Below are 26,416 nucleotides of genomic sequence, written 5' to 3'. Positions count from 1 at the left end.
CAATCTACTGAATTCAAACAGCTAATTGAAATGTTTCTCACATGTAGGCCACCGTGATCATCAGTGAGGACTCCCTGGCCCGGGGTTGTCGCGTTCAACGACTGGGGGTCGGCTGATAAGTCGTAGGAAGTAGACAGAGAATCGGTGTGGTTGGTTTCCTCAGACGGAGACGGGTTAGTCTGGAATGAGAAGGAAAGTATGGATAAGATTTAGAAGGCTTTAACTGTAAATGGTGCATTGCTATAAAAAAAAAACGAGGCTACACACAAGCTGGGAATGGGAGAGGCTCTGGCTGGTTGAGGACTCCTCCTCCTCTGAGGACTCGTCTGAGTCGTGGGGGTCTTCGTGACCCAAACTGGGGGTGCTGCCCGAGTGTTGGCTCTCCTCCAACAGGTCTCCCAGCTCGGTGCTGTCCAGAGACCGTCGCCGCACACCCCAGTTAAAGTTGTCGACGGTCTCGCCCTGAAATAAACACACACACACACAAAAAAAAACAACAGAAACACGTTGGGCGAAAATTGGGGAGAGAGGGAATGCAAAACTCATTTTCTGGTCAGGTCTTGTGGAAATAATAAAGCAGCTGCGTTTATGAGCATAAAAAGCAAAATGAGCTGTTACTCATGGGAAAATAATATGCGTTTGGTCTTAAAGGCATACTATGCAAAATTTTTCAGTTAATTAATGTGTTCCATACCGTTTTGGATGATTAAATGAGTCATTTCAGGTTGAACAAAGGTTTTCTCGGCCGCCCTGGGGGTCTGTGGGGGAAATACCGCACTTGCAATTGCAAGAGCTCACGGCCCGCACCCACAGAAGTCTCGCTTTACGGCGAGAACTCCATGTGTTTTTGCCCTGCCATTCACTATATGCACGCGCGAAAGCAACAACAAAGAACCGAGTGTTAACGTCAAATATTGAGCATATTGAGTTTTATTATTATTATTATTATTTTTTTTTTTTTTTTTTATGTTGGCGAGACGCTACCACGGCGGCCGCGTCGAGGCGGCGGCGGCTTGGCGAGGCGGTGGCGGTAGCGTCTCGCCAACATAAAAAAAAAAAAAAAAAAATAATAATAATAATAATAAAACTGGCGAGGCGGCGAGGCGGCGGTGGCGGCGGCCGCGGCTTGACGAGGCGGCGTCGGCGGCCGCCTCGCCAAGATAGCGCTGCAGGAAGCTTGATGTTCATACCTTCACTGTGTTAGTCATTGTTTGTACTGCCGTTTTTTCCACTTTTCGTTGCGTTCGCCTGTCTGCTAAGCTCAAAACAACCGAGCCTGGCTTGAGGAGAAACCAGAACAGCTGAGAATCTTTACGACAGTGCACTTTTACTTTCGCCCTCTGGGGGGAGCCTCGCTGGAAAATCAACCCCGGTTGCATAGTATACCTTTAAGAGTTTATCCCACAAGAACAAAAAAACAAAGTAGAACCAAGCTGTGAGAGCAAAATGAAGCAGCGATTTTCATGAGAAAGGGAGCCAGCAACACCACAGCGCGTATAAAAGCTCGTGTTAAGTGCTCTGTGTGGGGCGACTTACCTGGAGCTCCTGGGCAGCGAAGGGGGAGAAAGAAAGACACAGAGTTAGAGAGAGAGACAGACCAGGAGGAACAGAGGAATACATTTCAGACATATTGATGTTAAAGGAGGACAAACACTCAAAGAGGGTTAAAAAAAAAACAGGAAGGAGAGAGAAATTGAACAGGTGAAGGTGGAGATGGGATTCGATCAAATCCTTCTCACCTCCCCGTCCTCCAGCTCCACGTCCAGGAAATCAAAGTCCCTGAAAACCCTGAACTGCTGCTCGCTGGCCGTGTCGTCCAGAGTGTCCTCTCTGGTGCCGCCCTCCTCCGACGAAACCCCGCTCTCACGCACCTCCATCATGTCCAAGTCACCGCAGGACGAGAAGATCACCTGGGCAGATTGAACAGAGAGGGTCAGCATCATGAGCAAATGAAGACAGAATGGATATATCAGCATTAAAGTTAGAGAAGAAAACCTCAACCTAGAGAACAAGGGTTTTGCGCTTTTGCGCTGAGCATACAGTAAATACTTACGGATGGGTTCTTGGTGAGTCCCACTTCTTGTCCACACAGAGACAAGACATTCACCAGCTTCTCTCTGGTTCTCTTCTGTTTCAGGCAAGATTGCAATAATTAAAATAATATCAACAGGAAATTAAATACTATTATACCTCAGATATCATCAGTTTTTCATACAAAGTACTTTACTGCTTGAGAAAATTATAATCATGTTATTTTCAGTCCACAAAACCTTTTATTTTTTATGTTTAGAAGAGATAAAAATCAACTTTTTTAAAGTTTTAAAATTTTAAAAAACGGAGCATATTATTTAATACATTGCCTCTGTGACATTTATAGCATTTATCTAATTAAAAGTAATATTATATATCATTATATTAAAATAAATATGGCAAAACATTGTAGTTCGAAGCAGAAAGAGGTGAAGTTTGGTGCCTTTAGAAAAACAGAACAACATCCATCTTCCTCATTCCAGGCATCTGAGTCTTTAGCTCCTACAATTTAATCTCCAGCTAAGGCTGATTTATGAATATTCTTATAGACAAGACAAAAACTTTTTTCATCAAACCATAAAGGTTTCAGCCACTGCAAAATTACTATAACCACAAGTCAAATACCACAGTAATAACCCCAATTGTAGCAAAGCTTAATTACGTGACATGCTATGCAGACACTCTGTCTTCACCGAAGAAGATTAACTTATTTCAGTAGGCCAAGCTCTCAAAGTGGCTCCAAAACAAGGCTGGTCTGAATTATTTTCTGAGTAAGTCAGCATGTGTTCATGAAGAGTATGTATAGAACAGTGAATTGTCATCTTAGGATGATCAGTAAGTGTGAAAAAAGTGAAGTGAGCCGGTGACGTCAGGGGTGAGGTGACTTCCTGTCCTTACACAGCCTGGTGCTGTACATTTTAAACTTTTGATCCCAGCATACACACACTTCACAAACTGATTGGTTGTCATTAGCAAAAAACATTTTTCTTAGAAAGAAATGCAGTCATGCAGAAACACTAAAAAACATGTAAAAATGCACAAACATACAACGCAACACTGCAAGAGCAGCTGTAAGGTGTCAAACTACCTGAGATGACTGCGGACGCCTCCAACTGACCGGCACTAGGATGGTGTTGGAATTTGATCCAGAAGAGGTGGAGGAGGTACTTCGTGTTACAGCCATAGCTCTGGCCTTCCCCTCTCTGCCCCCTGAACCCTGGAGCCCATCAAAGCGACGCCCGATAACTGGTGTCTGAGTGAGCAACAGAGAGCCAGCTGTAAGTTGTGTAGGGGTTTAAATGTCATATTTATTTACTCCTTCCTTCCACCTTTGTGTCAGAAACGGTTAATAAGATCAGTGTAAAGGCCCATCCATACCCTACGTTTGGCTTACACGTCCGTATTTCTGTCCGTACGTTCTATCCGTTGACTCCTTCATACCTCCGTCCGTTGAGGTGCGCAATAACCAATATTTCCTCTAGGTGGCAGTGCTGGGCGCCAATGATTCGTCACTTATCAAACATGGCGACGGTCCAAGACGTGATTTTGTTGTATATGCTCCGTAAGTAAACTTTTTGTTTGTCCCTGTGCCCCGGACACGACACATCATATGTGTGGGTAGCTGCGGACAAGCTCCGCAAGTCGTTCCTCGAATCTCTCCATTGTTTAAAGCCCAGAATTCTAACCTTCTTCGTCATTTTGTTGACATTTTGTACTACAAACTCAATAGCGCCCCCACCGTTTCCGGTAGTATTGCTCCGTATTGATCCGTTTCGTCCGTAATCGTAAGCTCCCAATTTTCGTGTCAAAATACGGACGAAATCGACGGTTAGAACGTATGAAACACTCCACACGTATCCGTATCCGTCTTTTACGTGAGGTATGAATGGGCCTTTAGACATCATGGCATCTGTTCTGCTGTTGTTTGTGTCTTCTATCCTTTATATTATGAAATAAGACTTAAAGTGGAAGTAACTTGTTAGCATACTAAAGAGCGTAAGAGCGGCTTCTTCCTCACCTCAGAGATGTCAAATGTGAAATCCAGGGTTTTGCCCGGCAGAGCCTTGGCAGAACCGTCCCACACTCTGCTGACCTCAAGGTTGGAAAGATCTCCTTGTGTGTGGATGTACGATGGATGCACCAGACTGGCAGAACGCGACACTACCAGCTTTAAGACGTTTAAAGCATCCTTCCAGTGTATCGTCTACAAAAACGACACGTCAAAACGTTTAAGAGAGACAGCAGGACAACTTTACATTCAACACTGTTACTTAGAAAGAACAGAGGCATGGAGTGTTGGACACTTACGTGGACAAACTTCTCAACCGTCTTCATGACGTCGCCATTGAACTGCTTGACTTGCACAGCTGTCAGGTCCATGTGACTGAGCAGACAGTAGATGATCTGGAGGAGAGGCAGCTGCATGCTGGGGATGCCCTTATCCAGCAGCTGAGACATGCAGACACAGATATTTTAGAGACGGAAAAGCAGCTGCAAGCAGCTGTGACTCTGTGTCCATTGATAAAAAGGACAGGAACAAGAATTAAGTAAAACAGCTTCTTGATCAGGCCTCTTTGCTTTTCTTTGCTGATTTGCACTTACTTAACTTCCAACTATACGAAGCAACAAATTAGCAAACTTCATACGGCTACATAAGGGATGTTTGCATGTTTTGGCAGCTTTTACCTCAGCCATGTAGGTGACCATGTTGAGCGTAATATCGGAGAACGCCTCGTGGAGGTAGCGGCAGACAACACTGACCCACGAGAAAGGGTCCCGAGTGTAGGATCTGGTCTTGTAAAGAGTCATCACATGTGCCAGATGGGACAGCTTTGTGTTCTTCTCCTCCAGACACACCTGAGAAAAGGAAGAGCCAGACAGTAGATGTAAGAACTAACGTAAGCTCGCCCTGTGTATTCGTTTGACGTTTTTCCAGCAATTTTTACTCATTTGTCATAAAAAAACTGGGATCTTTACTGTTTAGAACAGGGGTGTCAAACTCATTTTGGTTTAGGGGCCGCATACAGCTTAATCTGATCTCAAGAGGGCCACACGAGTAAACTCATTGCAAGATTAAATAGAACTAATAAATGTGGACTTGTTCATTTTTCTATTAAGTTAATTTCACTTTTACACAATATATTATGAATAACCTCAGCGTTTTTAGGAAAAGTATGTGCAATTTCAACTATACTTTTATTTAGTTAAACATTTACTTGTGCATTATGCATAAGAACTGATCACAGTGATTATACAATGTTGAAAAACATTTATTCACATTTTTTGGAACTTAAAAACACTGTCCTGCATGACAAAATACATCAAACAGATAAAAATTAAGAAATGATTTGAATTTAGCTTCATCTGCTAATTAAAACACAGCGCCCCTCGTGGACAATATAGGAACTGCATATTTTCAATTAAACAAAGTACATGTTTTTTTCAATAATTGTTTTATCATTCTCTTCCTTCTATCTTGTCCACCTGTGAAAGTCAAATCTGATGAGCTCTTTGTGGCATCTTATTGCCACATTGCCAGACAGGACACTGGGAAAATTTTATTTATTTATTTATTTATTTATTTATAATAATGCATTTAGCCACAGAGCCGGACTAAATTGTCCGGCCGTATGGGCCGTATGTTTGACACCCCTGGTTTAGAAGGTAAAAAGCACACCGGCAGCATAGTTAAAAGAGGCTAAAAAAACAAAAAGCAGTCAGAACATCAAATCACCTGTGCAATCCTCTCAGCGCTCTCCTTGCAAAACTGTGTTGGATGGCTAAAGTTCTGCACGAGGTGCGGCAACAGACACAGCACATTGAGGGGAAAACCTGCACAGATACGAGAGGCCGGATTTCACTTCACAGAGCGCTATAAGTTAAAAGCATATATCTGCGTACATGGTATAAAAAAAAAACACACTATCAATTTTCTCACTGTCTGACATTTAATTTGACTAAACAGTTACTGTTTTAGGTCAGCTACAATAACCAAAATTATTCCTATTTGCTAAATGACAGAAATCTTACATCAAATTCCAAAAGTTTACATACGCTAAGATTTCTAAACCTTCACACAATGTGGGAATGCCTAGATGATGATGCCATGGCTTTCTAATCTAGGTTAATAACGGTTGACCTCCACAAATCTGGATCATCTTTGCATACGTGATGAAAGAAGGTGCCACGTTGCTCCGTTAAAACTATTTCACACAGCAAGAAACAGCGTGAGAATTTGTGCTATGCCGCTGTTCAAGGGGGAAGAAGCGCTCTGTGACCCAGAGACAAACCCATGTCGGTGTGACGTGTGAATCAACCCCCAGAACAAAAGCAAACGGCCTCGTGACGATGCTGGCTGAAGCTGATAAGAAAGTAAAAAATGTCGTGCGCGGAGTCTGTACTCCAATAGGTCCCGTTAAAAATAGAGATTACAATCTGCAAATGCACTCAGCAACAAAGATCTTAATCTCTGAAGACCTGCCCTGAGGGCTGATGAAACTAAAACTGAAGTATTTGAGCATAATGACCGTAGCGGTATCCCAACGGTGAGCAACGTTGTTGTTTTAGGTGTTTTGCCGCAGAAGGGACTGCCGCAGGATACCCGCTTTTTAATGTATGTAAACTTCTGAATTCAAGGAGAGCACATTATCTCTAATTGTTCTGGCGTTCACAACATAGAAAATATTTAGGCAATCTTAACTGACCCAGAACAGGACATGTTTAGTCTGATTTATTACAACAAAGTGAGAGAAAAAAATTACCGAATGTTTCTATCTTATGCAGTACATGTAAAGATCTGGTTTCAAATGTAGATCTCTAACTAACTGCTTATTAGCATCACCCACCTATAGACTGTGAGCTATCAACAACAGGAACCCGGGAGACCGGCGTGAGCTGGCAGAATAGCTGCAAAGTCAGGTCAGACGTTGTCTGGGAGGTAAAACCTTTCAACAGAAGCTGCTGAATGCCAGAAAACCCACTCCACCTCAGCTGGGCCTGGAGCTTCTCCAGCCGCTCGCGGTTCTCCGCTCTGTCTAGAGGCACCTGTGAGAGAAGATAAAAGCCTAGCTCAGTGACAGATAATAAGGTTGTAGACAGAGTTAACGCTATTATAGCCATCCTGCCATAGCACAATACATTACAACTGTTTTTTTTCCCCCTCACTGGTAGGATGATCAAGAATATGACCATCTCCATAAAAAAATTAAAAATGGCTGCATTCTTCTGCTTTCAGCGGTAACTCTGCCATAACCTCTGCTCTTATCATCAGTCTGATCTACCTTTGACAGCAGCTTGTGAACGAGTCGGAGAGACATCTGGTATTCAAACTCGAAGTCCGACTCCATGAGGGACACAGCCACCCAGAAGACCGTGGCCAGTATCGACGAGGGATGGGAAACGTGGGAAGGATCGGACAGTGCGCTGGGATCAATGCGGTTGGTCGACGACGTGCAGGACCCCGGGGTTCTCGCCACTCGGGACAACAGGCCGTGACTGTTGCAAGCCTGTTAATCGAAAATGCACTCTAGGGTTAGGATGGCGCGCTACATACTTTGCAGGTTGTTGAGGGACGGATCGAAACGCTGCGTTTCTTGCCTGTATACGATCCAAGGTTGCACTGCGGGGAGGATCGCTCGACAGGTTACCGCACTCGCCAAACTTCTTGGGGACCGAATAGGAACGCTGGTGGCGTTGCGAGGAGAGCCCAGCAAACCCGGGGCCAGGGAAGTTCAGCTGGCCGGTGCTCTTCCTGTTCATCAGTTTGTCACTAGTCACAAAGTCTGGCGAGGACGTCCTGTAAACAAACCACCATGTAAACAAACCACCATGCAAGAAAAGGCTACTTAGGCGCGTCTGCATTTAACCTCTCTGAGAAAGACAGAACGTTTTTTGTAAAAGCTTAACTGCCTAATTGTTTTTAAATCATATTGTTCATCGTAGATACTTACTTATGTAAATGTAAAAAATAAATCAATGCATCTTATTGGCATTTCATCTGATAGACCACCACAAAGTAGAAGATAACGGTTAAGCGGAAGAAAAATAAATCTGATAAGTGTGATGCACATTTGTGTTCTCTCCCCTTTAATTTGACAACCAAAAATAAAATAAGATAGGCTTTATTGATCTCACATTGGAGAAATTCACTTGTGTAACCAGTTGCCATTCTGCTTTGCCAGAAGAGTTTGGTGGAAACATCTGTGTCAACACGTGACTACGCTGTAATCTAAACCAGAGGTCTGCAACCTTTACAAGCCAAAGTTCCGATTTTGCCCTCAGTCTAGCTAAATAAAACGTTTAGAGCCGTAAATGTTACATAACCTACTGAACAAAAATGACAAATTAGGATTTCTGATAAATATCCACCTTATTATTCAATAAATTAGAACATGCAGTCTCGATTGGGCTCATTTGTCAGATTAAAAGTACATCTTGAAAACAACAACCCTTAACTTAACCTCCAAGGTTTCTGTGAAGGCTCCGTGCTTCACCTGTCAGTTCAGGTGAATTTCTGTGGCTTTTTTCCCCATTTTCAGATGTTGGATTAAACAGTTCTCCAGGAGATGGAGATGGAAATATTAGGTACAGCCCTTTTAGTTTGGTTTGAATACATTTTAGCTTTAAAGCAAATGCAGAACGTTTATGTGCAGAACCAAGTGCACAGAGCTACGGTGGTTTGACTTTAAAACGCGACACCATGACAAAACAGTGTGAACTCCCAGCAATGACAAAATCTGCTGTTTGAAGTACAGGGACCATGGAAAACAAAGGGCCAAAGTTAGTCAATAACACTTAAATTAATTAACCACCAGAAACAACTTCAAACCGACTGTAAATACCACCGGTACAAGACAAAAATGAGTTAAGGTCCAAATCCGTGTCGGCAGGTTTTCCCCTGAGACATCTCAGCTTGTCAGGTGCATTCAGGGACAACTGGTACACTGGATTGTCTAGTTATTGAAAGAACTTCAAAGCGATTTAAACATTTCTAAATAACAACTCTGACCATTTTGCGGTGTTTTTAGTGTTGTGCAGTTTATCCAAGGACTGGTTATCCCTGATTATCCTTAGTTAAATGGAAAATAATACATAATAATAATAAAGTTCTTTACTTTCTTTCCTCGTTGAGGTTCTAAATCATAATAAAAATCAAATAAATAAACATAATAATAATTATTATTCACTGCTGAATAAGGTAAAAAAAAAAAAAAGGGTTTGTTTCTATTGGTCGAATCATACAGCAAACATACAAACATCCCATTCTGTGACTTTAAAACTGAGGTGTTTCCTGAACCACGACTTTAGCGTACTTTTACACCTCTTATATTTATGTAGGACAATTCTGCTTCCCGTTTAATGTGCTAGAATATTGTTAAATACGGCAAATGCTACCTTGTGAGAGCTGCCATGAGGTCACTATTCTTCAGGCATTCTGCTAGGTTCACCACCACAGCCTCCAGAGTCAGCAGGACCTCCATCACATAGCCCTGAAACACACGCGCGTCAAATTCACAACTCAGGCACGCCTCAAACCTGCTCTATGTCTCAAAGCATTTATAGTCCTTCAACTCCGTCCCTCACCTGCACCTCGTCCCCGTGCTCGCCCACCACCTCGACGAGGCGCGAGACCAGGTCAGACACGGCGTGGTTGTTGATCGGCTGTTTTAGGGCCCTGAAGATCTGGAAGGAGCGCCCGGCGTAGTGACGCGAGGAGCTGCATAGAGCGGTCTGTAACGCCACGTCGCTCAGCTGCTGCTCCAGGTGGAAATCTGAACAGGAAGATGAAAACACAAGATACACAAAAAAAACAAAAAAAAAAACAACACACAGAAACACTAATGAATGTAGGTTTTGAATCAGTTATGCATTGTGCTGAAAAAGTATTTGCCCACTTCTTGTTTCTTCTGTTCTTACTTTTTTTACGCACACTGAAACGTTTCAGATTGTCAATTTGTTTTTATTTCAGACAAAGATAACCTGAGTAAATACTAAAGGCAGTTTTTCAATTACAAATTAATTCAGTATGGGAAAATAGCGCCCCCAACCTGCAGTTTATTGTCCTAAGCATTGAAGCACAGGAGTAGGTCCAGCACTGGTAGCTTTAAAAAGCTAAATTAAGATTTAGGAGCGGCCTAGTCAAAGTCTGGATTTCAATGTGATCGAGCAGCAGTGGCATGACCACAAACAGGCTGTTCAGGCTTGAAACCCTTCTGGTGGGGCTGGTTTAAGACAGTTATGGACAGAAGAATGAGCCAAAAGTCCTCGACAGTACCGTAATGTCAAAGACTCAATGCCAGTCATCACCGGGGCTTGATGGCAGTTGTTGTCGCCATTGTTTGCATAACCAGTTATAAGGTTTAGCGGCAAATACTTTTCACACAGAACCAGGTGGGCCGCATAACTGTTTTCTCTTGATAAACCAAAATCATCATCTCAGAACTGATCTTTCTATTTAATCCGCTTATCTTTGATTTTTCATATTTGATGGGTGCACTGAAACATTTAGTTGGGACAAGAAAGAAAGAAACAAATGCTTTTCACATTATTGAGGCTCACTTTAACGGTTTTTGTATATATGAAGAACTGCATACTACTTAGGGTAGTAGAACTTGTTATTGCCTACCTGGAATGGGTGACAATAGTTGAACAAACTTTTGGCTTAGTATGGTGCATTCACTTAGATAAAAAGATAAAATTTTTAGTTCCCAAGCAGCTGATCACCAATCAGGGCCCGCCGTGTGACCTAAAATCATGTGATTCAGGGCACCTTCTGAATTCTAATACTAAGGCCAAAATAGTGCAACATTCGTGAAATTATAACATGTATAATAGTAGTGCACAGTAAGACAGTAAAATTACATTAATAATTGAGTCATCTCTTTTAAACCCTGGGTTTTGGCTCTCAAATGCAAAATAGTGCAACTTTCATGAACTTATAGAACATGTATAATACTAATCAGGAGAGAGAAGGCTGCGTTCAAGTGACATACAAACATCAAAATGGTATCGGTGCCTATTTGTTGGTACTCGCCAATACGATACCACCATTTTAGTGCTGGATCGGGGCCCCATCCGATACTGGTATCGGATCGGTGCAACAATAGTTTTTATACAGACAAAGGTGGCTTCTCACCAGACTTGGACTCCTTGAAGACAGAGACGACGTGTCGCAGGAAGTTGGAAAGCTGCTCTGTGCTCTTGGAGTTGGGGTTCTTCGGGGTGATGTCCTCGTGCGCCCACAAGGGCCCAAAAGCTCTGAGCAAGAACAACACAGTACTCCAGGCACTGTATACCCACCACCAGTAGCACCACACACAAGTTACACCAGCACTTAAATGTGCAAACAGCTCCCCTGTACTCTAAAACACCCCAGAACACGTGTCTCTGTGGCATTACCTGGTGGAGAGGAACTCGATGAGCTTGTTTGTCTTCTCGTCCGTCTCGTTGGGCGCATCTTCCAGATCCTCTAGGTCGTCGGGCGTCACGAGCGGCAAATTTCCGACGCTGCCTCCGGTGCTCCCTCCGCCCAGGCTGGCAGAGGATGAGTTGGAGGTGGAACTGAGCCCGGAGTCCACCACTGGAGACGCCTGCCACTCTCGCAGGAAGTCAGGCGCTTCTAAAGAAACACGACCAGGGTTAAAAAGGGGCACTGATAAAACAATTCAAGTCATCGAAAACTGTGACCGGAACAGGAGAACCCATTATTTATTACTGACGTGACTGCTGGTACTCCGAGTGGTAGCTGGACTTAATGGTAAGGGTCTTGTTGTCCGTGATTTCCCTCGTCAGCATCAGCACCGACGCTATCACCTGCAAACACAGAAACAAGCTAAGCTGTCAGCATGTCTTGTCAGCGAGCGATGGATCTTTGACGGAATCACGCGTCCCGACCTGGAAGTTGTTGTTGCAGGAGAGCGCGATGAGGAGGTGAAGAAGGAGGCGTTTGCTGTGTTCATACACCTCTGGTCTGTAGTGGTCCAGACCTGGCAACATTAAATAAACATCCAGAGAGGCAGAATCAGCCATTAATTACAAAATACAGGGAAAAAAACACTGTCCAGGTGATTTTCTCCTGGTTCGTAACTGATGTCCGCTCATCTGGCTTTTTTTTTTTTGTCAAATAAACACATTTGCTCTCGGTAATCGTAAACATGGATGCACCAGTTTATTTGGGCTTTCTTGTTTTTTCTATGGCAACACACATCTCCGACAACGGTGCTGTTATCTAATGTTTGTGCGTTGCTAAGAAGATAGCGGTTCTGCGGGTACGCTGCTTGTGAGAAGTACAGTCTTAGATGTGAAGATAATGCTCAAGTTTTAATATGTCGAATGTGTCTAACAGCACATATCTGCCGTAGGCTGGGTCCGCATTCATATCTATGGAGACTGTCGAACAGTTTCTGTATTATCAGGATGATAATTTCTGTGAGGATGAAAAGAAGCACACCGGCACTGCTTTTGTTTGGAAACACTGACGTCAGTGTTCAAAAATATATACATATATATATTTTTTTATCTTTTAAGGTCAGTGTTTCTGTAATTCCACCTCTGTCTCTGTAACTGAGCAATATAGGGGCTTTTGAGTTCTGTGTAAAGCGGGTCAAAGCGGATAGAAGCTGTGCGTGTTCCTTCCCGCTAATGGGTGGTTTTTCTTCCCACTGTCGCTTCATGCTTGCTCAGTATGAGGGATTGCAGCAAAGCCATGTACAATGCAGACGACTCTCCCTGTAGGCTCTACGGTTCTTCCAGGAGTGAATGCTGCTTGTCTGGACTTTGATGCAATCAACTGGGTTCCTTATATAGGACATTTTTGACCAATCTGTATAATCTGACCCAATCTGTATAATATGATTGAACTTGATTTTGTAAAGTGCCTTGAGATGACATGTTTCATGATTTGGCGCTATATAAATAAAATTGAATTGAATTGAATTGAAATAAATACCCACCTAGGAAGAGGGCGTGAAGCAACAGGGGCAGGTGTAAAGCCCAGTCCTCTCTCACGCTGTGGTCCACCACCATTTCAGTCATAAAGATGACAGCAATATTGCACCTAGAGACCGACGCAAAGGGCAAGAGTCACGAGAGGAAAATAAATGAACAGTTTCTGCCCTTTACATGCACACAGCGCCTTACATAAGTAACCAAACCCCCTTGAACTTCCCACATGATGTGAAAAACGTTGGATTCAGGCCTGGACTTTGTTCTAAACAATTTCTCTGCAGCTCTGGCTGTTTGTTTAGTCTCAGATTTTCCTTTACAAAAAAAACCCCAACACATGTCTAGTTTTCCTCCCACTTTATAATGATCTACTATTCTACTTCATAAAATACACTGATGGGGTATGAATACTTTTAAAATAGTTTTTTCTCCAGTCTTCCTCTTAAATCCCTTTCACTGATGAAGCAGAACTGCAAAAACACTGAAGACACACACATCCACACACAAGATGTGTGTCAGCGGTGTAAACAAGGAAGTGACTTTAGACAGGTGTATTTGTCACTCAGTGAAAACCAATTAAGTCTGATCCTCAAAAACAGGTTGTGAGCTTTCTTCATGCCGGAACTCGTTCGGTTTCTTTTTGCACAAGAAAACTACTTAAGCGGAAACTAAAAAAAAACTGAGATACACAGAAGTGTTTCTCTAAGCTCAACATTCTCCTCTCTTGTTTTGTGTTGCATCACAAGGGTTTGGCTGAATTTCTGGTGTTAAAATAAGCAGGAAACAGATCATGGCAAACCCCCCCCAAATATTACCTTTAAACACACCAAACAAAGGCAGCAGGCTGAAGCCTGACTTAAAGTCTAACTACGCTGTTGAGTGCTCTAGTAGTCACTCCTGCGACCCTAAATAAGGTTTGTGTTCAGTGTCTCAGTAAATGTGAGGTTACAGGGTCAGAACAGTGTGTGCACACCTATGCAGAGGTCCTCTGGGAGTGATGGTCTCTGGAAGGTAGTCGACCAGAGGGGCCCAGCAGCCTCCGTTAACAGGCATGGGTAACGGCTGAGGACGGTTGGTCTCCAAGACTCCGAGTAGCCATCCAGCGTATGGCGGCAGAGGGTCAGCTGCGGGAAACGAAAGATCAAAAACGAAATAAAGGAAGCGTCACCTATCCGCACTTGGAAAAGTGACAATCATTCGTTTTTCAGGGAGAAAGGAAAGCAGCTCAGTTACTGCCCAGGTTCGGGCTCTTTGTAGGTTGTATTCTATTTGTAGACAAGTTTTTTGGCTCTTTTCTAACCAAAGAAAATATTTAATCGATTACAAATTTCCCCATATTTTATTAAAATGGCATCTGGAACCAGTTTCTATGAAACTGCCAGGATCGGTCCAAAAACCTTTTCTAAGTCCTGTGATTTTCCATCTAAAAAAGGTTAAAAAATAAAACAACTGGACTTCCATTCTGAAGCTGAAGACGTTTCACTTCTCATCCAGGAAGCTTTCTCAATTTATTAATCATTGAGAAAGCTTCCTGGATGGGAAGCGAAACGTCTTCAGCTTCAGAATAGATGTCTAGTTGTTTTATTTTTTACTTTTTTTGGATTGATCATGTCCTGGATGACTGAGAATCTTCACCAACAAATGTCTTGTGATTTTGTGACATTGCTTGGAAGACACTGTGATATGAGGCTTGTTGGACCGGGGTGTCTGATGACCAGTGGTGGTTCTAGACCAAATTTAGCAGGCGGGCCAGTGTTTTTTCACAGGGGCACAGAACAAAAGATTGGGAAAAAAAAGTCGGAACAGGTCAACATTTCATCGCTTAATATATTAAGTAAGCCAAAGAGCCAATTGTGGCTCTGGAACTGCAGGTTGCAGACCCCTGATCTCTTCTCAATACGGCGGGAGCTTAATGTGAAACAGCTAAATTTTTTAATTATTGTTATTTTTTATATTTATTTCTTTATTATTTTGTTATTTTATTATTGGGTAAAACCATAAACGTAAAAAATACAACTGATCCAAATGACCAGTCAGTCACGGTGTCTTTGCCAGCATTTATCATCCTAAGAAATTTAATATCATGTCTTTAGTACAGGGGCCATAACAGTTCTACAGGGGCACTGGCCCCTGTTGGCCCCTGTCTAGAACCGCCCCTGCTGTTGACACTTTTGCAGTCTCCATGCTGAGCCTAATAAGCAGAAATGCACCAAGAATTCAGAAGGTGCCCTGAATCACATGATTTTAGGTCACACGACGGGCCCTGATTGGTGATCAGCTGCTTAGGAACTAAAAATTTTATCTTTTTATCTAAGTGAATGCACCATACTAAGCGCTGATAGGTGGCACTAACAACAACTCTTCTTAGAGTGGAAGCTGTTCCCAACTCAGTATAAGACATTTTTATCGATGAGTTATTAAAAAAAATGAGGGCAGAAAAAGATATTTGTGAAGTGGGACAAGGTGAAGCTTTTGGAAAGGAAACTGTTCCTTGTACAGAGCGAGTCAGACGTTCATTCAGGCTGCTACGTTTAAACAGGGCGTGAGAGCTCAGCAGATAACAGGAAGCTGATTTATCACAGTTAAGCTGCTTTTTTTCTCTTTGTGAGGAGTCCAGTTCTGTCTGTTTTCAACCTGCTGGTTCTCTGGGACTCTTGGAAATCTCACAGCTAAGGCGAGGGTCTGGTAAATCTACAAAGAATACACGCAGGGACGGCTTTTAACCATGCTAATAATTTAATAAGATGTTTATATGTGGAATAGTCTTTTTAGAAGATTTTGATATACAGCAACTGGCAAAAGATTAATTTGATAAAAAATAGATGTGGCATAATTAAAACTATTAGACAAAGTAAATTCTGCATTTTGTTCCCTGAAACTACTAAAATCCAAAACTAGACTACATGTTTTAAAGTACCAAACATGGAAAAGCTGTATCAAACCCAATTTAGTATCAAAATGCCTTTATATTTATCAGGTTACAAATAAATGAAGGCTGTCCAACACAAACACAAAACCTGCAGAGTTTTCTTTCAGACACAAAAGAATATTTCATAATATAACAAAAGATAAAGAACTCTGGAAAAATGTGAGGGAAATTCCCAGCAGCTACTTTTGGCTCACCTTTGTGAGGTTTTTACCAAAATAGTAAAAAATGTCTTTAGGGCTACAGAGGGGTGTAGATTTAGAACTAAAGGAAAAAACCTTTTTGGACACGCTGCGTTCTCAGAGAAAACAGCCTGGAGTCTGTTTTTTTTTCTTTTCTCCACTCATTCTCATAAGATAACTTACTCTTTTCATCCTCGTAGGAGCCTCCGGAGCTGTTGCTGTAACGCGACTCCAGCCTGTTGTGAGCCCTCGCCCTGCTGAATGTGGGACATTAAAAAAAGGGAATCAGTTTCCAGATTGCAAAATGTCTGTAGATATTTTTTGTTTGCGGGAAGCCGTCACTTGGAGATCAGCGTCCCTCTGTCTGCCGGTACAGATAAATGTAACTAACCGCTCCCCGTTCTCTCTGACCATCTTATTGTCATCTGCGTCGGGCAGGTTCTCCTGACCGGCCACCACGGTGTTGCTGCTGGAAGTGGTGCCTGCCAATAAAGGAATATATTTTTAGAAGTTCAGAACTATAGGCCTCCTATCACATAAAAAAAAAAAAAAAACACAGTTCCATAACCACATCTGGAAATGCATCTGTTCACCTGTCTGTGATGTCGAGGCCTTGCTGCTGGCAGCAAAGCGGTAGAAGGGAGGATTGTCACAGTGCAAAACTACTGGATTGACGGGATCGGTCTGCTGCAGCTCAAACAGGAGCTCTTCCATAGTCTGAATGGTGTTGTTTCGACACAAGTAGATCACCACCTTTTTAATCTGAGACACAAGAATAATTGGAAAGCATGTTTAACTTTATTCGTTTTTTTTTTTAAAAATACATTTTTATTTTAAAAATTCCAAAGTTTCCGAGACTCAAATTTCGAGATGGGTCAGTCCCTTAGGTTTATTTATTCTAAAATACACTTGTACAAGGAAGGACAGAAAAGAAAGGCACAAGGAAGGACTGAAATTTATGCTGTATAAAAAAAAACAACAAGAGAATGCAATGAGGAAAAAGAACTGAGGGGATAAAGGCCACAAGGAGCGGAGAGATGGAGGACGCAAGGTAGAAAAGGAAGGAAGGACACAACGAAGGAAGGGGGAGGACATAAGCAAGTAAAGCTAGATGGACAGAACAAAGGAAAGGAGAGAAAGGAAACAAGGAACAAAGGAAGGAAAGACATGGAAGACAAGAAAGGAAGGAAGGAAGGTAGCATAGAAGGAAGGAAGGACACTAGATTGGCCAAAAACCAAGAGGGACGAGGGGCCGAGGAAGGATAGAAAAATAAAGGGAGAAAAGAAGGATGAAGGACAGAGGAAGGCAAGAATGAGGTGACAAAAGAAAGGACACAGAGAAGGACACTTGATAGAAAAGAAGGAAAGATGGGAGCAATCAAGGAAGGAAGACAGGAGGAAGAACATGAGGGAGGAAGGAAAGATGGAAACATACAAATGAAGGATGGATACCAGGAAGAAGACAATGGGATTGGGAACAAAGGGATGATAGTTGGTGCTTTATTTTCTTCTTTATTCAGACCCAACAGAACACTAAAGTAAAATCCAGTACTTCCAGATACCTTTCCAGGCTGCATAGGAACGCTTTCATTACGTTTCTGAAGGAATCACTTACATAAGGTAACAAAGTGGTGTCGCTGCTGACGCCACACAGGCTGATAAGGAACTGCAGAGTGATTCGCAGGTTGTTGCTCCACCTCTCGTTGGACACCAGAGCATTCCAGGCATTCTCTATCTCAGGTCCAGGAACCTCGTCTCCATACTGATCATGGAAAAAACAGAAAATCCACTTGTGATGCGGAACATTTCCGTGAGTGAATTGCTCATTTGCTCAAATAATAATGTTTCTTTCTACCTTGGCGGTCATGAACATGAGGTTGTTGAGCACCAGCGAGGTTGCCTGCAAGGACCCCCAACCGTTGCCCCTCAGACTGGGGCTCATGCCCTGCGCCTGACTGCGCGACTCGTCCTCAGGCGTGCAGGGGCTTGAATCTGGGGGCAGGAGCCCCGTGTCCACCAGCTCAATGTTACTAAGCCAGGGCAGCAGGTAGGACAGCATGATCTGTCTGCCATTGGGATGTGTGGAGGGGAAACGCTGGCTCACCTCTGCATGATAAAAGCATCATTTAATAGAATATAATCAGAGTTTCTGCAGGTTTCAGTAAAGGAATTGTTTTTTTTTTTGGACCCTTGTACGTGTTAAGACTTACATTTCCTGAGTTTTTTTTCTAAAACAAACCTTGTCAGTAACACCCTTTCCTCTCATGGAGGTGAACGCAGGCATGGTAACAAAAATTATTTATTTCTTTCCCTTTTCAGGAGATTTTATTTTACAGGGAAGGAAACGGTTGAATGCCAGCAACAGACTTATTGATCTAAATAAAATGTCAAACTTTTCATGGAAACCGTAATTAAGACTTCACCACAAAAATGTGAAATACTTATTTTAGGACATTTTAGGACTACAGGAAAGTGCAGCAACACATTTAAACTATTCTGGCTTCTACTAAAGATGAATATGATAAAATGCTGGAGAGTGATAAGATTATAGACGGCGTAGCAGAAAACAATCAGTTTTTTGCAGCGGGTACTCCTAGAGTGAACAATGTAGGTTTAAGTCTGTTCACATGGACAAAATATAAATAAATGACAGGTACGCGTAAAAAATTGTACACTTCTTACAAAATAAATCACTATCGAATAAAAATTTTATCGAATCGTGACCTCAAGAATGGAAATCGAATCGAACAATGAGGTTCTTAAGAATACCTCGCCCCTGTAGATACTGTCAGTCTAGATCCAAACACACAGACTGAAAGCCTTGATCCGTTTCAGGACCACCTTGCTATGCTGCTTTGTTATCCACTGCTGCTGCTGAAACATTATAGCCTAGCGGGGCATCAAGGGAAGAGGGCTGGAGTTTCCGTTTACACCCGGGTCAGTAGCTTTTTCTACAGAATAAACAGGTTTTTTTTCTGAGCTTTTGACTTGTCGGCTGCGTTTTGAGATCAGAAAAACCTCTTTCTATTGGTCTGCATTCTCATCTGTCGCGCTTTGTGACCAGTATACACATGCTGGAAGTGGGAGAGTTACCTGAGAAGAGGGGCAGCGTGAGCTCTGGGTACATGCTGGCCAGCTGGATGGAGAGCTGAGACAGGTTGACGCTGTACAGCGGAGGGAGGGGTCCGTGTGTCCCATACAGAATATTGCCGGGCTTCTGCTCCACCATCCTCTTAGAGTATGCACACAGTCGGGTCTCCAGCACCTGCACATGTACCGTTTAACCCTTACCGTGTGGTTTCACGTTCTTATGCATGTTAACAAAACCCACCTTTTACCCTACCTGCATGAGCTGCATGGAGATTTCATATATTTCCCTGTTGCTGTCTGAGGCCTTAAACAGCACGAGATTGAGCAAAGTCACCAGGTCAAAAGGATAATTCCTGGAAAAATAACAAGAAACTGTTACCAGACAGGTATTCTATCCTTGATTTGAGAAAGTAAATAAACTTATCTGCCAATAGAATGAGTATTTTGACCCCTAAAATAAGATAATTAGACATCCTGCACTTGAAATAAGATGATGGAGATGAATTGTCATCTTATTTACCTGCTCAAATTAAGGACAGATATGCAAATTTTAAGAACATTTTACTTATTTCCAGTTCCGTTTTTGCAGTTCACCGAATGGCTACGGTCATACATGTGCAAAAATAAACAGAAAAACTTTGACAGAATAAAGGAAAGAGGTCTTGAGGCATTTAGCTCAGTTGTAATAACGTCTTGAGCGTTTTGATTGATGTTTAATCTTCCTGACAGGGATGACGAGAGCATCGCAGGTCAGAGCCGCTGAACGGTCACCAACCTGTTGCCGCACACCGTGGCGATGGCCTTAAAGCAGCCGGATGCCAGCTGGTGAGATCCTGTGAAGCAGCGATCCACGGCCCAGTTGAACAGATTTATCTGGTCTGGGTTCAGCTCTAGAAGCAGGATGACCACTTCGCATCCCAGACGGTGCACCTGAAGGCAAACGTGGTTGAGTTTATTTAAAACGCCTTTTTAGAAGACAGCGTCAGAGACTTTCTAGCAAAGCCGACGGAGGTGCCAACCCGTAGGTCGTGACAGGCCAGGATGTTGTCGAGCCATTTGTAGAGATATCCGTCAGTGGACAGACCCACGTTGTCAAAAACGGGACCGCAGCACAAAACCGCCGACATGGCCTGGAAGATAAAAGCCAAGTTGCTGCTAAGGTTTCTGAAACTAGACAGAGAAAGGGGGAAAAAAAAAAAAAAGCTAAGACGTAGGCGTAGTTTACCTTGAGGGCACAGTACTGATAGCGAGTGATCTGGTGATTGCGGTCGCTGTAACGGTCAAGGGGAGTAAACATGACGCTGAAGGGCCCGGCCCACTGGCTGAAGAGGATGAAGAGGTGATGTCGCAGCGACTGCTGAGGGAAGAGGAAGCGCCTGTGGTGGACTGTGCAGATGAGAGAGAGTTAGCGGCGCGGAGGCAGACCATACGCCGCTGTAAGACTATTTAAACCTACATGCTGAAACCATTAAGAGGCAAAACAATGGTTTACCTGGAATACACTGGATGAGATTAGCCACCATCCCGCTGAAATGAGCTCTGATGTCTTTAAGGACGTCCAGCTCTTTCTCGTTCTCAGCTTCCAGAAGCATCCGGGTGAGGTCCACATACTCGAGGAACAGCGCTCCCAGGGCCAAGGAATCCCGCTCCAGAGCCCCATTAGTGCTTTAGGAAAAAGAAACAGAAAGCAGACGTTGCAAATGGAGACCAAAAAGAGAAGGGTGTGTCTGAAGGCTATTGGAAAAGCCTAACTAAAAAGAGTAAGTGATGATAAATGAGGCACTTACAGAAGCGTTTGAACTACGTGAACATTTTATCGACCCTTAAATGTATTTTCTTGAGGCTTTATGTCATGGAGACATAAAAAAATAGCTTAAAGAGGAAGAAAAATTATACAAAGTTTTAAATCTAAAACGTGTTAACTCAGTACTAGGGCTGGACGACAATTCAATAACGATAAATATCCATCGATAGAAAAAAAGGGTCAATAAAAAGTTCAGTAGAATAACAGTTTTCCTTCCTTTTCCATTCTAGCCTATCATGTAGGTTAATACTACAGTCATTACATCCTCCCAACCAATCACAAATGTAGACCCAGGAACACTCCGTCACCAAAGCTCCGCCCCCTTCAAAGAGTTCAGAGATCACACGATCTTTTTCATTTTTTTAAAACTTGCAGTTTTGGTAAAAAGTAGGTTGAATCAAGGGTTACGTTTGAATTCAGTGTTTGTGTGTTCTGTATTTAAAAATATAAAAAATACATGTTTTGAATTAGTTGATAACTATCAATATCGATCAACATGATTTCTATTTTTATCGATATGTTTTTTTTCTATATCGTCCAGCCCCTACTCAGCACTCAGAGGAATTACAGCTTCAAGTCGTACAGATATGGCTGAATGTTTGTGTGTATATCTTAAAATCATAATAAAATCCCTCAGACTCTCAGGTTGTGAGTGTTATGAAAAAATGCATTTGTCAGGAGCTTTAAGGTGCGTGATACCTGTCACTGATGACTCCGGCACTGGCCAGCAGCTCAAAGATCCTCAGCAGCTGCAGCCTGAGGAGGTCCCTCCTCTCTCTACGCTTCTTGTTCTGAAAGGAGGAAACAGCTGCTGTCGGTTTACTGCTGCTGTGCAACAGGCGCCGTACGGCAACGACCGGTATAGATAATCTTCACCTGTTGCCATGTTGGAACGGCAAAACGCATAAACGCTCAAAGTAACACAGAGCAGGACTGTCAGAACATGCTCTAACTCAGTTGTTACTTTCTCTGACCAATATAAATATTAGCATTGTTCACTTTTTTTTTTAATATTGTCATATTTTCACCGTGTTACTTCGACATCAATAAGTTGCAGTAGTAATATTAATATTTTTTCTGCAGTTGCGTTACCTCAGGTCTACGCTCCAGGGCTTCCTTCATCAATGGATGGAGTTCTTCAACCAGCTCCCTGTGGGTCAGATGCAAACCACATTAAATACCAAGCTCATAAAAGGTTTTGCTCTCTGTAAGGCCGTATTTTAAGAAACAGAAAAGCTTAGTTACGGATCAACATTCTTTTTCAAACCTAAGAATTTTATTTTGTTACGTAACTCAAAGTAACGACAGATGAATCAGTCTGGCTAAAAGATCGTCTCTTAAATTACAATGAGGGCCTTTTCTAAAGCACAGTGGGTTAAAAATAGAATTAGGTTAGGGTCCTTTCAGGGACCAACCGTCCTTTCACAATTAAATGCCAGCCCTGTGTGAAGAAAATGTGATACATCGTTCCCTCTAAAAACTACTCTTCTGCATCAGTGATGCTTTTTTTTTTCCTTTTCATTGAATGACACAGAGGTATCTGACCTATTCGAGTTATGACAGCAATGTGTAGACAGAAGGGAGTCGGTAATGGATGCAGAGAGCGTAAACACTGCTAATCGCGCTTGTCTTATGTAAGTGATAAGGTCAGAATGACCACGGCAACGTTTTTTTTCCACAACGCCTTTAAAAAGCATTTCTAACTCTTGAACTTTTCCACATTGTGTCCTGCTACAACAACAACCAAAGACTTCAAGACATTTCATTGGGCTTGTGTGCAACAATTTAACACTCGGTAGATGTTTCTAAAGACCCACTTGATTTTCTTTTGTTCTGTGTCGTGATATTAAATTTTTTTTTTCTGGATATTTAACTGCCTGTAGTGCAATTTGATTGAAAGCGCTTTATAAAAAAATATATATTATTATTACTACTAAACATACATAATTGTGAAGCAGAAGGACTATAAGACATGTTGGTTATAAATAAAATCTGAAAGGTGTGGCATGTATTTGTATTCGGGGTCTCCCCCAAGTCAAAACTTTGTACGAGTATTCTACAAATAGACCTTCCCTTGAGTTTGTCTGTCATCAATTTTTAAATCTGGACATACATTCTTTATTATTTTATGTATTTTGGACCGCACCGTGGTCCCTTTGGTAATTTAAAGTGCTTTATAAATAAAGTTGAATGGGATTAACACACTGTACATCCAGCCAGTATATGTTCCTGATCAAAATGTCAGAACTGAAAGCAACAGATCACAAAGAAAACACTTGGTTTAGGCAAATCGCAGATTCTTTAACGATAGAAAACAATTTAAAGTTTAGTAAAGGAGTGTATCTGTGCTTGTTTCGGTTCAAATACCTGAAGACCAGAGCGTTTGTGCATCCGAAGCCCAACAGCAGGGACTCCGTGATCTCCAGACTCTCAGCTCTCATCAGTGGGACGAGTTGTTTTAATAGCCAGGCCACAGACGGAGTTCCTATCACCTGTAAGAAAAACACACACACGGGTGGCTCAGCATCAGCAAAACTGTACAGCTATTAATCTGTTACTTATAAGAGATGGATAATATACTTAGGAATAAATCGACTGAAAAGAAAAATAAATCTTAAAATGTACTAGATAGATTGTACGCAAAAATTATATTTTAAATTTGAACATGGTGAAAAACTCATTCATGTGACCATTTTCCATCATGCGTCTTTTTAGAATAGGGGAATTAAAAATAAAGAACGAAATTAATATCAGTATTGGTATCATAGCAACAAACTGTCAGCTCCTACCCACTTTGAGGGATGTTTCCAGCCTGGTTTGACAACCGATGAGTTAAAATAATTTTTCAAAGCGTGCTGTAAATATTTGGGGTTATATGACTCCAATAGATCATTTCAACCAGGAGTTTAGTTGTTTTGCATCAGGGGTCATAATCTGAAAAGAGTTGACAGGACCAAAGATGGATTGATACTAAAAATAAATCAGTGGAAATTAGGGAGTAATTTAAACACATATTCTTTATTTCATCAAAATACGCAGTGATTAAGGCAAGGCAAGGCAAGGCAAATTTATTTATATAGCACAATTCAGTACAAAGACAATGCAAAGTGCTTTACATGATTAAAATATAGCAAAATAAAACAGAATAAAAGCAAGTAGGAATAAAATATAGATAGAAAATAGAACAAAAAAGTGGTGATTCAGTTAACTAGGACAGTTGAAGGCAATTTTAAACAAATGTGTTTTTAATCTTGATTTAAAGGAACTAAGGTTTTCCACATCTTTACAGTTTTCTGGAAGTTTGTTCCAGATAATTGGAGCATAGGAACTAAATGCTGCTTCTCCATGTTTGGTTCTGGTTCTAGGTATGCAGAGTAGGCTGGAGCCAGAAGACCTTAGTGTAAATAGCTTAAGTAAATAGCTATGAAATTACTTGTTATTTAGTACCAAACAGATGTAAACGGGGACTCAATGGTAACGCTGTGGTACCAAAATGGAGGAACAAAGGGGAGAAATTAACCCGGAGCCGTTAGGAACACGCGTGTCCGTCGTAGCTTTAAACACGCACCTTGTTGTCATAAGTGACGCTGCCATCAGGGGTGGTGGCGGTGATCTCAGGTGTGGACGCCCTCAGGTGGCCAGGCGACATGATGCTAGGTTTGGCCACGCCCAGACACAAGATCAAGTAATTCCTCCAGAGTGAAATGTAGCTGTCGCTGGAGCCCGCCGTGCTGGTTTTCTTCGCATTAACAGGACTGCTGCAGAAAGAAAGGTAAAGAAGGAGAGGAATTTAGATCCTTCAAAGCATTTTGTGCTGCTCGTGATATACATGTGTTATCGTACTTAGGGTCGACTAGTGGCAGGAGGAGCTGGAGCCGCGTGAAAACGTAGGGCCAAGCGTATCCCAGTGCTGTGGAGCAGTGTTTGGGCAGGTGCTCCTGTCGCAGGAAGATGTGCAGACAGAGCACCCAGGGGTCCTTCACACACTGTGCGAAGATCCAGACGTAGCTGGGGCTCTTCACGTCGTACGAGCTGCTCACCAGCCGAGCCGACCACTCCACGAGCCACTGGAGGTCCACGTGGTGACTGAGCGGTAGCGACTGAGGCGGAGAAAACGGCGGACGTTATATGTATATGATACACCCGAAGTCATTGCTGTCCTGGATCTAGTGTCGTTGCTGTAATCAACACTCACGGAGTCAGAGTGAGCCACGTGGACAAAGCTGTTCATTACGGCTGGGCTCAGCTGGTCCATGACCTCGATCATGGGTTTATCATCATCCTGTAGGGGGCGACATTCAGGTCAACGGCTATTTTCAGAAGTCTCCGCAGTGTGTATGCTCCACTGAGCTATATAATACACTGGAGTGCTAATCACCGTCTGTTAGAACGAGTCGCTTTGAAGCCACCAGCCGCCATATTGGTACTCCCTATTTCCCCCCAGTAACTAGGGAATATGTGCGCTACAGCATCGAATAACGAGGATTTTCTCATGTTCAGGGGGGGCTAAAGACTTTTAAAATGTCAAATGCCATATAGTTTTATGTTATGTTCTAAAAATATCAAGTACTGAGAAAGTCATGTGCTGATATATTTTGCATTTTATTCATTTAAATATATATGTTTAACATTTATAAATATATAAATAACAATATACAAAAACATAGATTTACATATGTGTATACATATATATACATATACACATACTTATATATACATATATATATATTTAATATGAATAACATGTAAAATATTTCAGCACCTAATTTCCTAGTAGTTGATAGTGTTAGTACATCCAATGACTGTAGAATTACCTGTGAAACGTTTTCACTCAGCCAGAAAACTGCTTGTTGTTGCAACCAAATCCTATGGGATTCTGTGAGAGTAGGGAGTAGCAAGATGGCGGCCAGTGACTTCATTTTTTTCTGCAAAATCAGCACTCCAGTGTATTATATAGCTCAGTGGTATGCTCTAATCAATATTTGTAATTTAGGTGTCCTCACATCAAGTTTCTATACAAGTTTTCTTTATACATATTACAGTTTTATGACTGGTTGGAATTTATGTAATGGTTACATTTAAACACCCCACCTCTGCATGCCCCAGAGCTGTAAACAGGCAGCGTATTTCTCTTAACACGCCCACAGCCAGCTTCCTGGTGCTGATCTGACACGAGCAGAGGAGCAGCAGAGCCAGGCCCTCCACCGCATGGAGCACCGAGCAATGAGGGCTGCGCTCTGGGAGTCTGGGGCTGGTCTGACGAAGGGAGCAGACAAAGACAGAGCGGGATCAGGGCGTGAGTCATACTGCTATAAACCTCGTCAGCTGTAAATGAAACTAATCATTATCTTTGTTCCCGAGAGCTCACTGGCATGTTTCAGAGTCCCAAAAACAAAGGCCTGTTTAAGGGATCGCACTTAGAGAAACAAGTTCCACATATTG

General features: G+C 42.3%; 1 protein-coding gene across 4 annotated transcripts in view; it reads right to left on the bottom strand.

Annotated features, from left to right (window-relative positions):
- The window catches only part of fryb (furry homolog b (Drosophila)), a 69,512-nt gene that overhangs the window by 8,884 nt on the left and 34,212 nt on the right, over window positions 1–26,416 (bottom strand). For 2 of the 4 annotated variants that reach the window (XM_036143000.1, XM_036143001.1), the window contains exons 20-57: window positions 26,066–26,230; window positions 25,170–25,256; window positions 24,818–25,074; window positions 24,543–24,732; window positions 23,342–23,466; window positions 22,067–22,124; window positions 21,674–21,765; window positions 20,663–20,835; window positions 20,396–20,556; window positions 20,190–20,300; window positions 19,946–20,100; window positions 19,424–19,523; window positions 19,174–19,345; window positions 17,936–18,186; window positions 17,696–17,842; window positions 16,674–16,842; window positions 16,472–16,562; window positions 16,264–16,337; window positions 13,946–14,096; window positions 12,981–13,084; window positions 11,923–12,014; window positions 11,748–11,841; window positions 11,428–11,647; window positions 11,165–11,286; window positions 9,613–9,800; window positions 9,424–9,518; window positions 7,627–7,825; window positions 7,311–7,535; window positions 6,876–7,074; window positions 5,765–5,862; window positions 4,717–4,887; window positions 4,339–4,479; window positions 4,049–4,234; window positions 3,119–3,283; window positions 2,054–2,128; window positions 1,740–1,910; window positions 268–462; window positions 42–179 (exon numbers count right to left, since the gene is read on the bottom strand). In XM_036143000.1, coding sequence (XP_035998893.1) covers window positions 42–179; window positions 268–462; window positions 1,740–1,910; window positions 2,054–2,128; window positions 3,119–3,283; window positions 4,049–4,234; window positions 4,339–4,479; window positions 4,717–4,887; window positions 5,765–5,862; window positions 6,876–7,074; window positions 7,311–7,535; window positions 7,627–7,825; window positions 9,424–9,518; window positions 9,613–9,800; window positions 11,165–11,286; window positions 11,428–11,647; window positions 11,748–11,841; window positions 11,923–12,014; window positions 12,981–13,084; window positions 13,946–14,096; window positions 16,264–16,337; window positions 16,472–16,562; window positions 16,674–16,842; window positions 17,696–17,842; window positions 17,936–18,186; window positions 19,174–19,345; window positions 19,424–19,523; window positions 19,946–20,100; window positions 20,190–20,300; window positions 20,396–20,556; window positions 20,663–20,835; window positions 21,674–21,765; window positions 22,067–22,124; window positions 23,342–23,466; window positions 24,543–24,732; window positions 24,818–25,074; window positions 25,170–25,256; window positions 26,066–26,230 — 5,607 coding nt within the window. Of the gene's footprint in view, window positions 1–41; window positions 180–267; window positions 463–1,536; window positions 1,546–1,739; window positions 1,911–2,053; window positions 2,129–3,118; window positions 3,284–4,048; window positions 4,235–4,338; window positions 4,480–4,716; window positions 4,888–5,764; window positions 5,863–6,875; window positions 7,075–7,310; window positions 7,536–7,626; window positions 7,826–9,423; window positions 9,519–9,612; window positions 9,801–11,164; window positions 11,317–11,427; window positions 11,648–11,747; window positions 11,842–11,922; window positions 12,015–12,980; window positions 13,085–13,945; window positions 14,097–16,263; window positions 16,338–16,471; window positions 16,563–16,673; window positions 16,843–17,695; window positions 17,843–17,935; window positions 18,187–19,173; window positions 19,346–19,423; window positions 19,524–19,945; window positions 20,101–20,189; window positions 20,301–20,395; window positions 20,557–20,662; window positions 20,836–21,673; window positions 21,766–22,066; window positions 22,125–23,341; window positions 23,467–24,542; window positions 24,733–24,817; window positions 25,075–25,169; window positions 25,257–26,065; window positions 26,231–26,416 lie in introns of all 4 variants that reach the window. The other 2 variants (XM_036142997.1, XM_036142999.1) reach the window with 2 other exon arrangements.

The sequence above is a fragment of the Fundulus heteroclitus genome, chromosome 11 (genome assembly GCF_011125445.2).
Source record: "Fundulus heteroclitus isolate FHET01 chromosome 11, MU-UCD_Fhet_4.1, whole genome shotgun sequence".
NCBI lineage: Eukaryota > Metazoa > Chordata > Actinopteri > Cyprinodontiformes > Fundulidae > Fundulus > Fundulus heteroclitus.
This window is presented reverse-complemented; position numbering and strand designations above follow the sequence as displayed.